Here is a 12314-nt window from a genome sequence, read left to right as displayed (position 1 = left end):
CACCGCGATGAGCTGTTGCTGCTGCTGTGCCAGACCAGGAAAGTTAGAGAGCAGCTGCCTTGGGGCCAAGCCCCACCACTGTCCCCTCCCCCTTCCCCCTATTCCCCTCCCCACAGTTGGCATGGACTACTGGTGCAACGGGGGCAGGCAGGACAGCTGCTTGGAGCACTACATTCCCTATCACATGCAGGCCCAGCTGCCAGGACTGCACAGCTACAGCACCAGTAGGGAGCTGGGCAGGGAAGAGGGATGGTGGATGCAGGGAGCTGGAGGAGTCTGTATTCTGCACGGCCCTAGCTGTGGTAGACTGAAGCAGCACAGAGCCCGGCCAGCCCTCTCTCCTCAGGCTCCCAGTGCCAGATAGGATCAATTGACTGACCAGACATGGCCCGCAGGCCATATTTTGCCCACCCCCGTCCTACTCCCATCTTATTCCAGAATCAGCCATATCACAGAAGGTCACTGCAGGCTCTGATATGCTTATTTATGCACAGGATTTACAGAGAGTCTGCTCTACAAATAGTCAATTCTAGCCACTTTGGGGGCATAGAACCCAGAGCAACTCTTCGTGTAATCAAGTCACCCAATAGAGATTTCACACAAATCCAGCTCCCTCCCTTTCCCCAGACTTTATGTCAGCATAATCCAGACAAAGATTTTGGATTAGATGGAATTTTACTATCCCAAAGTGTTTTATACAAACCATACATCAGCCTGCAAACATAATGAACAGGAAGCTTCCTTCTGCGATACCGTTCGTTAGCAAAGCTAGGAGACCTGGGATGGGGGCATTTTATATAATAATTAGAATCAATTTTGATGCAAAGCTTCCTCTCTGAGGAGACACTCATGTAGAAGCACACATGTTTAAAAAACCTAGTAGAGGGACATAGGTGGAAAAAGCTCTAAAAATGTAGAAATGGACAGGTCACTGCACCTTTAATTACTCGTAGGCATCTAACAGCTGCAACAGTAAATGAACATCCCTACTATTACTGCATTCTTTTCATTTTACCTTTCGAAGGTGGTCTGGGAGTGTTGCAAGCCTAAATTAATCATCTGACCACAGATGATTTTTTTTGTCAGGTCTCCTTAATATAGCTTGGGCAGCCAGACCTCAGCAGATTCTGTTCCCGGTTTCTGAAAAACTGAACAATCCATGTGGTTCTCCAGGATTTCTTTTTTCCTATGGGGAACCACTGTTTCTTTCTAATTTTGCCAGCAAGATCTACATCTGGCATCAAGGCAACTACTCAGATGAAAATGACTCCATCTTAATGAAAGTAATGACTTGAGACAGAGATTGACTTAAGTTATTCCCATCTCAAGGACCTTCCTGCATTCTGCTCTCATACCAGCCAAGATTGATTTGTGCTATTTTTAAAATTTTCAGCAACACATCATGGAACACCTTTAAGGTCACGTAATATCTCCTTGGGGTGTTCTGCCAAGATTGAACTGTACAGTCCTGTAGAGGTGATGACATGAAGACAGCTCTGTGACCCTGACTGCTGATGCATTTCAGTTTCTTGAATGGAAGAGCCAAAGATTATCCTACTGCCACTTATCATAAGAAAAGGCTTTTAGAAACCACAAAGCCTACAGAGCAGCATCAGCATGAGATCCCAAACAGAACTGCAGGATCTGTTGCTGTCTGAGTCTAAGCTGGTTTGTCTGGATAAAAGAAGACTGGACAGAGCCTCCACAACCAAGCCTGTATTAAAAAATCTTCTCTTGTGCAAAAATGTATTTAATATTTCATGGCATCAAAACTGTTTATAACAGAGGAATGGAATGTGAGCTTTTCAGCTAGAGGTCACCTGTCCAACCCAAATCAATGGTTTTGAAAAAGTTAAGAGGTAGATCTGAGCTCTCAGGGTAATCTCTGCTAATAAATATCTGCCACTTCTTCCTTAAAATAACAAGCATAAAATACAGGTCATATAGGTTAGATTAATGTAATAAATAAATAACTAGATCATCCTAACCTATTCCAAAATAAAAAAGTGCTGGTTTCCCAAGTCTCCAGAATAAGCAGTGAGTTAGGCCCATCTGACAGTTTTCCTGTAGAATTTAAACTTGCTTTATCACATAGAGGCAAACAGCATAGAAACTGTGGTAGAAAACTAATCTGCTGCTAATGTAGTCTGACAATACCCAAATTCAATATTCCTCTGTCCCTTGTGAAGTATGCTTGACAATTTCTGACTCTGCAGTAACCTTGGCTGGTGTCCCTTTTCTTTATCCACTAGGTTTTTCCATGCTTTTTACTTCACCTATTCCCCTACTCCCTTACTCAACCAGTAACCACAGGCATCTCTGAAGCCTTGACGGATCTCATATCACTTATTCTCTTCTTACTCCTATTAGAATTTATTTCCCTCCCTCTCTTCTGTAGCCTTTCAGTCTATCTCAATACTTCACACCTTGGCTTGTTGTGTTAATCCATCATCAGATATTAAAGCCATCTTTAAATTATCTATTTATTTACAAATCAACAAGGCAGACATGGGCCTGGATCGAAGAGTCTGGAATCTGACCAGACAACACACAAACAGGGGACATCATTGGCCATCGCTAAACCATAAACTTTTTATCAGTGTAATAACATTCTCTTTCTAAGAGTGGCTGAAGTGCGTTCATGAATTCTTTCACTCGGTAGGGTAGTGAAGAGGATAAAAGAGAGTTCCTCTGATGTTTGAAGTGCTTGTTAGATGTGGGTAAAACAGCAGTGTGTGAGAAACTCTTTGGGGGTATAAGAAATAAGTAGACTTGAACATAAAATCAGTTTGGGCAGAAGAAGTCTCTCTGATAGAATGTTCTCACTTTTGGAAGTGGTGTTGCTGTGTGCATGTGACAGCATCTGAAACCCCAAACGGCAAGTTTTGATTTCTGAATTTTACACTGGTATATTTCCAACTTCACTCTTGGAGCAGCAAGAGAAAGCAGTACAGAAATCCAGGATAGAGATACTGAGTTTAAAATGAGGGCTCTCTAAGGAGATATTCTCAATTTAAAAATAAATCAGTTGTTTGTGGGTAGACCTCAATACATGCCAATCACACGAAAAGAAAGTGGATAAGTGAAGTACCTTATGTGTTCTGAACATCTGCTATAGGATCTTATCATACACTATCAGTAAAGTATTTGAAGAGCAGGTGACAATTATAGGCATTCAACTAAAATGATAATTTGTATTATGATTATTAATCTTAACATTTCCCCCCCCCCCCCGATTTAAAGCAAAAAAAAAACATCTATGGATGTAGCCAATGAATATCAGCTCGTGACACTGCATGTTTACTGAAAATTATGTACTTAAGTTTATCTTTTGTAGTACCTTCCCACAGAAAGAAAAGGCAGGATAAATAATTCAGAAATTTCCACAATAAGTTCCTATAAAGAAACGTACATCAGACATTTCTTATATCCAATGGTCCAGTTATGTATACATACATGTGTACACAGCATCACACGTTTGTAACAGCACAATTATCTCTGCTTTTATTCTCCCCAGAGTTCATCACTCCTACTGACTAAAACCGTCTTGCAAATAAATTGCAAACAGCTGAGAGATTGTGTTAATACTATTTCAAATACATAAACAAAGGTGGGTAGTTAAGAAGAGCTGTATACAGAATTTCAGGCATAACTGAATTTTGTAACTTTTGAAGGTTAGGAATCAGTATTTATGGTCAACATGCACTCATACCAAAAAGTCATGTCTGGATAATGTTCTGGAGCAAATAGAAATGGTTATCCATATATACAGACTGGTTTTGTGCACTAATACATCTTTGCACTTTCAATTGTCTACTTCTAGACACACACGCATACAAACAGGCACATACATATACAACCACTTATTTGGTTAACTAGGTTCTTAGTTTGTCCTTTGTTTGGTATGAAATGTCCGTTCATTTGGTATGAAATGTACAACTTCTATATTTTTAATGGGAGTTTTGTTGACCTACTACACATGGCACTGAAAATTAATCCCTGAAACCAGGTCTGTTTGCTTGTTTTAAATAAAACCCAAAATATTTAGTATGCTTACCTTTTATATTTACTAAGATGTAAATTCCCCATGATAACCCAAGTGTATTTCAGTCTAGCTGTAAGCCCCTAACTGGTTTGTGTAATGACAGCCATAACTAAACTGCAGGCTTTACTCTCAGAGATGTACCAAAGGTTTGCTCTAGTTGCAGAAACAAACAAATTAGAGAAAAGATTAAATGAGATCATCTTGCCTAACAGCCCATAATTCAAGATTATTTGAAGTACATTTTTCAGCATTCTGAACAATCAAGTTTTGGAAGTCTCAGCTGACTTGGATTCTATAAGTAGAATTTTAATATTCTCAACCATCACGTTCATTTTTTAAACTCATCTAATTTTATCTCCTATATCAGTGGCTCTCAGCCTTTTTAGATTCAAGGTATCCCTAAACAGACTCTCCTTTGAAAATGTCGGCTCTTGGTTTTCATTCAATTTCTGACTACAGAAAGATAATAGAGCAATTCTTCTGTTGCAACGAACTCAGGCAGAACACAACAGGTCAGGATGTTTCTAACACCATGGATTCCTATTTAAAATTTCTGGGTTTATTTTGAGCATACCTAACAGTGCTAACATAGTGTGACACTTCACAGCACCCCTGAAAGGATCTCAAGGCACCCTTCCCCACGCTACCCTGGTTGAGAATCACTGCCTTACATATATCTTTGGGTGCCACTGAGCAGACCATATTCAACCTTCAGATACATGTAGATGTTATGGTTAAATCCCAAAGCCACCTGGAAAGGACTTTGAACTTCCATCTCAGCAAAGTGCTTTCATTACCAGGCCACAGTCTGGACATTACCCAGAGCCTCTGTCTTGAAGCTCACTCACTGAAACTTGCATTTAATATTAATTGGATAAGCAACACTAGAAAAGTTTCTGCCCCATTGAGAGGAAGGGCCCAGGCTAGGACCCATGGCCCAGAGCAGTAGCATCTTACTGTGTCGCATGTTCTATGGCTTGTTCCCTTCCTTCTGCCCCCGCAATCTCCTTCTTTTGGCTACCTCTGATTAGAGCACACTGCTGGGAAGAAGATGCAGGTTCAACCCCCCTCAGTGTTTACACTGAGCTATGGAGCTAAAGTGTGGTGGGGTCCTCCTCTTCCTCTAGCATGTAGCACCCACTGGTTGTGGGTTTGCCGAACTAAAATTACAGGACAATCCTATTTTACTGTGCAGCTGCACAGCCAGAGTGAAGGTTTACTGAGTATATTCAGTGGCCATGTGTGTGCTTGCATGGCCACAGCTGGATTACAAACTATGTAACTGTCATTTCTCCATTTAGGCATGTAAAGTGAAAGTGGGCTTTGGGCTCGTGTCTCCCCTTAAGATATGGTATACTACACACACACACGATATACATAATACTATACACACTACACATAGTAGACTATATATATATAAGGATGCACACGTGTGTGCACATGTGTGTAGGCATGCATGCACATGTATTTTTAAATTTCTACCTTATTTTTAGTAGTGGATAATAATAGCAGTAAGTCCAAGAAGCACCAATCAAAAGTTGGAACCTTGTTGTCCAAGGCAACACACAATTAAATATTACAGGGACAGTCTGAAAAGCTAACATCCTGATCCTACAATTGCTGCATATTCTGACCTAGATCTGACCTGGTTCCCTTATTTACTTACATTTGAACACATGAGCAATTTTATTGACATCAACTAAGCATACAAGGAAAAAGTCATCACATATAGTCCTTATATTTAATAAGAAAACATATGAAAGGAAACTAAAGTAAGTACAGCTCTGTTGAACTGAACCAGTATAAACATCATTATAAACTTTTTCTGAGGAAGACAAGATTTCTGTTTATCATTTTATGCTTCACTGTGAAACTATATTATTCTTTTGTATTATAAATAACTCTCTCAAACTCCCAGTGCTTATTTCTTTTTGTTGCTTGGTATTTACGACCCCAATCCCCTTCAAAATATATGCTGGACACATTTCATCCTTACCCAGCTAAGTAGCACTTATACAGCTGCATAAGTGCAATTCCTGGCACTTAAGCAGCATTCCAGTTCTATTTCCATCTGGGGCACAGCAGGATCACCCAGGTATGTGCATAACTGCCAGAAGTAAAATGCTGAAGTCAGGAGGAGGAGGAAAAGAGTGGTCAGTGAGATGGCTGCTGCCCTGGGAGGGAAGGGGTCCTTGCTCCCAATTGCCTGTCCTTATTTTGTATTAAATATTCATTACATAAAAGCAGTGAGGTAGCTTCCATCTCCAAGGCGAAGGTAAGAATGCTGGGACAGCTTCCTACCCCAGTAGGAGCCATCCTGCCTCTCCAGACCTCCCTTGCCATTCCCCAAGGCTGCCCTGTGGAGCAGGTTCTAGAGCAGTGCTTCTCAAACTATCTTTTGTGGCGGACCGGCAATTTTTTTTCCAGTGGGCCAGGGACAGGTACCCAGTTCAGCCGGTGGCAGCAACTGCATGCAACAGCGCTGCACAAATGCGCGACTGGCTGTTTCTTTCTCTTGCCTCACCTTGCACAACGTGATGTCACCTGGAGTGCTGGAACGTACGAACTGTGGCACTATGACATACCAATGTTATGCTTCTGAAAATATATTTCTTTCTTTCCTGGCAACTTGCTGCGGACCGGCGACCGGTGGCTCACGGACTGACACTGGTCCACAGACCACCACTTTGAGAAGCACTGCTCTAGAGGAGTCTGAGAAAAGGCTCTGAGCAACGTCCAGCCCAGGGCTGTCCACATTCTCAGTCGCTGCACACTCCTTGGGCCACACTAGCAGGGGCTGCACAAGTAGGATCCATTAGCCCCAGAGGCTCCATGCTCCCCTCTGCGCTGCACTGTGTACGCAGGTGCCCCTGCCACAGCATCATGTGTAGGGTGCTTCCCTTCTGCACCATATGCCTGTTCCAGCTCCACTGCTGCACAGTGAGCCCAGTGCTTTCATGTTGCATCCTATGCCCTGCCACACCAGAGCACCAGGCATCCTTCCTCTCTGGCTGTACTGTGCACCCCATCTCACCCTTAGCTCCCCAGCTGCAAGCTCCCCTGCTGCACCACGCCACTCAGACATCCTGGGCTGCGCTGTGATGCACTCCTCCTTGGGGCAGGGGCAGAAAGCGGAAGCTGGAAGTTGGGACACTGGAAGAGGGCAAGCCTGGAGCCCCAGGCTGCTGCTGCAGCCAGAAAAAAGGGGGATAGCAGCAGCAGGATAGGAACCTGGAGGCTACAATTTAACTTTGTGGGCTGCATGCAACATAGGGGCCACCAGATGGACAGCCCTAGTCTAGCTGCTGGCCTAGTGGTTCACTTCACTTGAATGTGGGAGATGCAGTTTCACAGTAGCATAACTAGGGGATGGCAAGCAGGGCACTAGCCCTGGACAGTGACTTAGGGAGGCGCCAGTTGTCCCCCTCCCTCAGAAGTCTTTGCCACGGCAGGCACACCCAGCCATGGGAACAGGCCAGGCACAGCTTGGAAGCCATGCCCTATCCCAGTAGAGTAACTAGAGGAGGAGGGGGTGAAACGATGCCCTGCTCCAGGAGGCTCTGCCATGGGAGGTACAGACCTGTCCTCAAGTGTGAGGAGTGAACAGGTCAGCAGAAGCAGGCCTGGGGAGTCCACACTGCTGCCTGTCTCCCAGTGGCAGCAGGCAGAGCCCATGCTGCTGCAGGAAAAGCAGTAGTAGCTGCTGCTCAAATGCAGAGAGCCCTGGCAGGTAAGGCTCCTCTCCCCACCTCTTCCAATGGTCAGTATAATTCTCCCTAAACACTGCCCTGCCCAGGTGCTGAAAGAGCTTGCTATGCACCTCTGCAGGTTTAACCCTGCTCTGAGGAAGGGACCCCTAAAAACCTGGGTTGGCAACTCCCTAGGTAAGTGTCCTGACTACTGGGCTAGAGGGTGGGACTGCCTTTCTCTTCCTCTGGTGTCAAAGACCTATTCCTTGTGCTTTTTCCTGCCCCTAAGACTTTAGGACTTGCACAATATTACATGTATGCCTGGGTGATTCTATGCTTCCCTAAAGCCTATGGGTGCCTGTAGGCTGAGAGACCTACAGGTGCCCAAGTGCTGGGAGGCTGCTCTGATTAATCGAGTCTGATGGAGTGTGGTAATTGTCACACTCCAGTAACGTCCCGCATCTCATGCATTCGTGTCCCCATGCTTCAAAATGGTGGCAGGGATGCTTGAACTAAAGCTTGTTGAATGAATTTGAGTTCAACACCCCCACCACCATTTCGAACCATGGGGACACTGATATCCAAGACACTGTGGTGCTTTAATTTAGCTCTTGGAGCAGCTCTAATTAAAGTGCCCCCCCATACTCCCAGAGCACGTGTAAAAGTGCCCTATGTGATCAGACTGCAGCTGCCTGAGCACACTCAGTACGGAAGTGCAGAACCAGTCTAACTACACACATACAAACAGAATATAAACTGTGGCAGCTTTCTCTATGATATTAAGTGGTTTCATTGCAAATCTGTGTTGGTATACAGTGTATTGCCTGTACAAAATATATATTTTTAATAAAAATAATATTTGTAATATTACAATGGAAGTTTTTAGCAGAATAGGAATACTGATGTTTTAATAATTCATGGCAATAAAAATAGGTATAAGACTCATACAAATGAATATAGGATTATTGTATAATATTACTAATTTCATCACACATTTTACATTAGCTTGCAAAATGAGAGAGAGACACAAGGGCTCTCTTCTGTATTATATCTGTATTCCATCTGTTTTACATTTAAAATCTGGTCTGAAAATAAAAACTAGGAACATAAGATGAGTGTCCCAGATCCATTGTTTTGGTCGTGCCCAAGCAAAATATATAATCGACTAGTTTTAAGAACACCATGTCACAAACATGAGGGAATAAACCTTGGATTTGGTCAATTAACTTCAGTGTAATGCTTCTCCTTCATACATGCCATTAATGTAAGGCGACATACTGCCAACACTTGAAGCGTGGAGCTCTTGTGGGAGTTCCACGTTAGAAGTGCTTTCAGAAAAAGGCAGCTAGAAGAGTTTGGCCCAGATTTTCTGCTGTCTATTACAAGACAGCCACAGCAGTTTACACTAGCAGAAAATGTGGCCTTTTAATCCCAATGACTTGAACAAAGCTAAATGTGGAGAGTGTTTATTTCACTCCGTAGTGGCTTTAGAACTTATAGAGCACCAGCTCATTTCCCCCCAGGAGGGATTTAAATAAACAGAGCGTTTATTTACTACGGTCCTGATGAAAAAGGCTATGAGAGACATTATCCTGATCCTTGTTAACGCACATTAAATTGCTACTTTGCTACTTTGTTTATTATACTTCAGTTATTTCTATATTCTAAAATGTAGTTCAACTGTGAATTTAAAAGGTCATTTTTAATACCTTAGTACTGGAAAATATACACACACATTCACACACAGCTCTCCATGGGCATAAAGTTTGCCATCACTATTGCAATGTTTCCTAAAGTATAGGGGACACTACCTGTACACCTCTGGTTTGTTCCCTCCAAAGCCTCAGCCTTCAATGTTCATGAAAAAGGAAGACTCTAGCTTTTTATGATATAGCAATATAAAGCAGATAGTGTATCAAATCATACAAAAATGGCCTGTTTCATCAAGCTGTCACTATCAATTTGGCCTGCAACTTCAGCAGTAAATTTCTTTTCACCACAGTGAAGTGACACTCTGTGGAAAACAACATTTTTCTGTCACTTTTACGATGAGGAGCAAGCCCCATCTGTAGCATCTGCCACAGTTCCATCATTTTACATTATAATATTAGAATTTATAATATTAGAATTACATAAAATCATTCAAAAATGTGTCCAATTTGAAAACACTGGATTAATACTTCATTTCTTAAAAGGGAAAGATTTGTATACAGGAGCCAAATGAATGTGCTAGCACCCTACTGTGCTTCTAGCATACCTAACAGGAACACTAGAAAATCTCCCCTAAAAACAGAGAGAGACAAGTAACAGGAAGTGAATCTTGTTGGTACAGTGCAAAATATTTGTTTAGCTCTTCTCAGCTAGAAGGAAGGGAGCAGCCTCACCTTGGCCGAGTGTTCCATGGTCACGACCACTTTGGTTTGTGAACTCGATACTAAGTCCATGGCGCCACCCATTCCTTTCACCATCTTACCCTAGAAGAGAATTTTAAAAGGAAAAATTAAATACCTTGCAATATTTAGTACAAGACAAACCAATTTAAAATAAGCTGGATATTTTGCTGCACAGAAATGGAATCGTTTCAGGACTGCATGATCACCAGCTTTTCTATGAAACCCCGCCCTATCTTATATGGGAAGAACTTGACTAGCTAGAACTACGATTGACAGAGTTACACTGTAGGAAACATGCAGTCAATTGTACTTCACTGTCCCATTCTGTGATCTATATGGTGTAAGTAGAAAGTTATGAATAACATATCTGTCATAGTGACTTTTGGAGTAGTTCCAATGAAGACAATGGAAATAAATCCTTTACTTGAATCACAGCTTAATCCCATGAGTAACTTTAATTTTGTAAAAAGTCTTCATGTCCTTATTTGACATGTTGAACATTGAACTCAAATGAGACTACTCTTGTTTAATGTTCAAGTCCCTTACTTAAATGGAGCCTTGGGGCACATCCATACAAGTGCGCACATGTGTTTTGCGGCACCTCGAAGACTTTTGAGGCACTGCAAAACACATCCCATGTATGCGATTCGGTTAGTCAAATTTAGATACCAGAAAATCCCAGTACAAAAAAAAAGCACGCTGAAAAAAGCAGCACAACAGACATGGTAGCAGCGTGCGCCATCTGAAACTGGAACCTGGCCAGCCCCAGAGGGGATTTGTTTTCCCATACAAATGTGAATGCAATAGTACAGTTGTGTTTCAAATAGGTTCAAAAGAATAATGGTATGTAAAAACATCACACACCTAATGAAGACATTATGTGTTATGTAATACAAATATCATTATATTACTGAAGTGTCATATCACTGTTTCTAGGATCACCATTCACATAATTAGCTATATACTTTGCTTGGACTGAAACAGAACCAGTCTCAATACAACATTAGCGGTGTAAAGTTGGATCCTAAATCTCCTGTCACTGTTTCTCACTCTTATTGGATGGGGTCATGACAGTTTATATCATATCAAGGGCCAGGCGCTCCCCAAAACATGATGTTCCAGAAAAATCACTCTTGTTCCTTTATTCTTAGGTCAGCTCACAGAGGTAGTGAAGGCTAAGGATGTGGTAGTCATGGGGGACCTGAACTTCCTGGACATCTACTGGGAAGAGCAGTCAGCCAGGTCTGACCACTCGTGTAGATTCTTAGACAGAGTGCAGGACCTCCATCTAACCCAGGAGGTGCACAGCCCCACCAGGGGAGACGCCTTGTTGGACCTAGTGCTGGCCACGGGTGATGACCTGGTGAGGGGCCTGCGGGTGCTCGACCACCTGGGCGACAGTGATCATTGCCTGTTGGAATTCACCATCCAGCGCAAGGCAGCAAAGGCATGCAGTAAGACAGCAGCCCTAGATTTCAGAAGGGCAAACTTCAACCAGCTAAGGAGGATAGCTGGGGAAGCGCTGAGGTCCCAGAGGGGAGGGGAGCCAAGTGTCCAAGGAGAGTGGTCAATCCTTAAGGAGACGATCCTCCAAGCCCAAAGGAAAGTAATCCCAACGAGGATCAAAAGGAGCAGGAGGGCACGCAAGCCTCCATGGCTCACCAAAAGCATCCGGGAATGTCTCCTTGCTAAAAAGGAGGCGTACACCCAATGAAAAGAAGGAGTCATCACCAGGGATGACTATTCTGCAGTCGCTCAGGGATGTAGGGGGGCAGTCAGGAAGGCCAAGGCAGAGATGGAATTAGAACTAGCTTCCCAGATCAAGGACAATAAGAAGTCCTTTTTTAAATACATAGGGGTAAAAAGAAGGTCCCGGGTAATGTGGGGCCCCTGCAGGACGCGTTGGGAAATTTGGTTGTCATGCCAGACGACAAAGCTAACATGTTTAACGATTTCTTTGCCTCCATCTTCCTAAGTAGGAACCAGAACAGCCACCTCCCTGCTGGGCCCCCCTCGGGCCCCAGGGGGGGCACACCTGGGCCAAGGGTTAGCGAGGAACTAGTTAGGGAGCTTCTGGTGGGACTGGATGTATTCAAGTCAGGCGGTCCAAACAATCTCCACCCTAGAGTACTAAAGGAATTGGCTGAGGTCATTGCAGGACCCCTGGCACGGCTTTACGAGCACTCG

The 12314-nt window shown here is 43.2% G+C and overlaps 1 protein-coding gene across 1 annotated transcript in view; it reads right to left on the bottom strand.

The window, feature by feature from the left end:
• Positions 1-12314, bottom strand: part of OXCT1 (3-oxoacid CoA-transferase 1) — a 209198-nt gene that overhangs the window by 17477 nt on the left and 179407 nt on the right. Inside the window, exon 14 of the mRNA XM_019518269.1 lies at positions 10119-10208. Coding sequence (XP_019373814.1) covers positions 10119-10208 — 90 coding nt within the window. The remainder of the gene's footprint in view (positions 1-10118; positions 10209-12314) is intronic.

The sequence above is a fragment of the Gavialis gangeticus genome, unplaced genomic scaffold (genome assembly GCF_001723915.1).
Source record: "Gavialis gangeticus isolate Ggan-Ray unplaced genomic scaffold, GavGan_comp1, whole genome shotgun sequence".
NCBI lineage: Eukaryota > Metazoa > Chordata > Crocodylia > Gavialidae > Gavialis > Gavialis gangeticus.
Note: the sequence above shows the minus strand (reverse complement) of the source record. Positions and strands in the feature narration are given on the sequence as shown.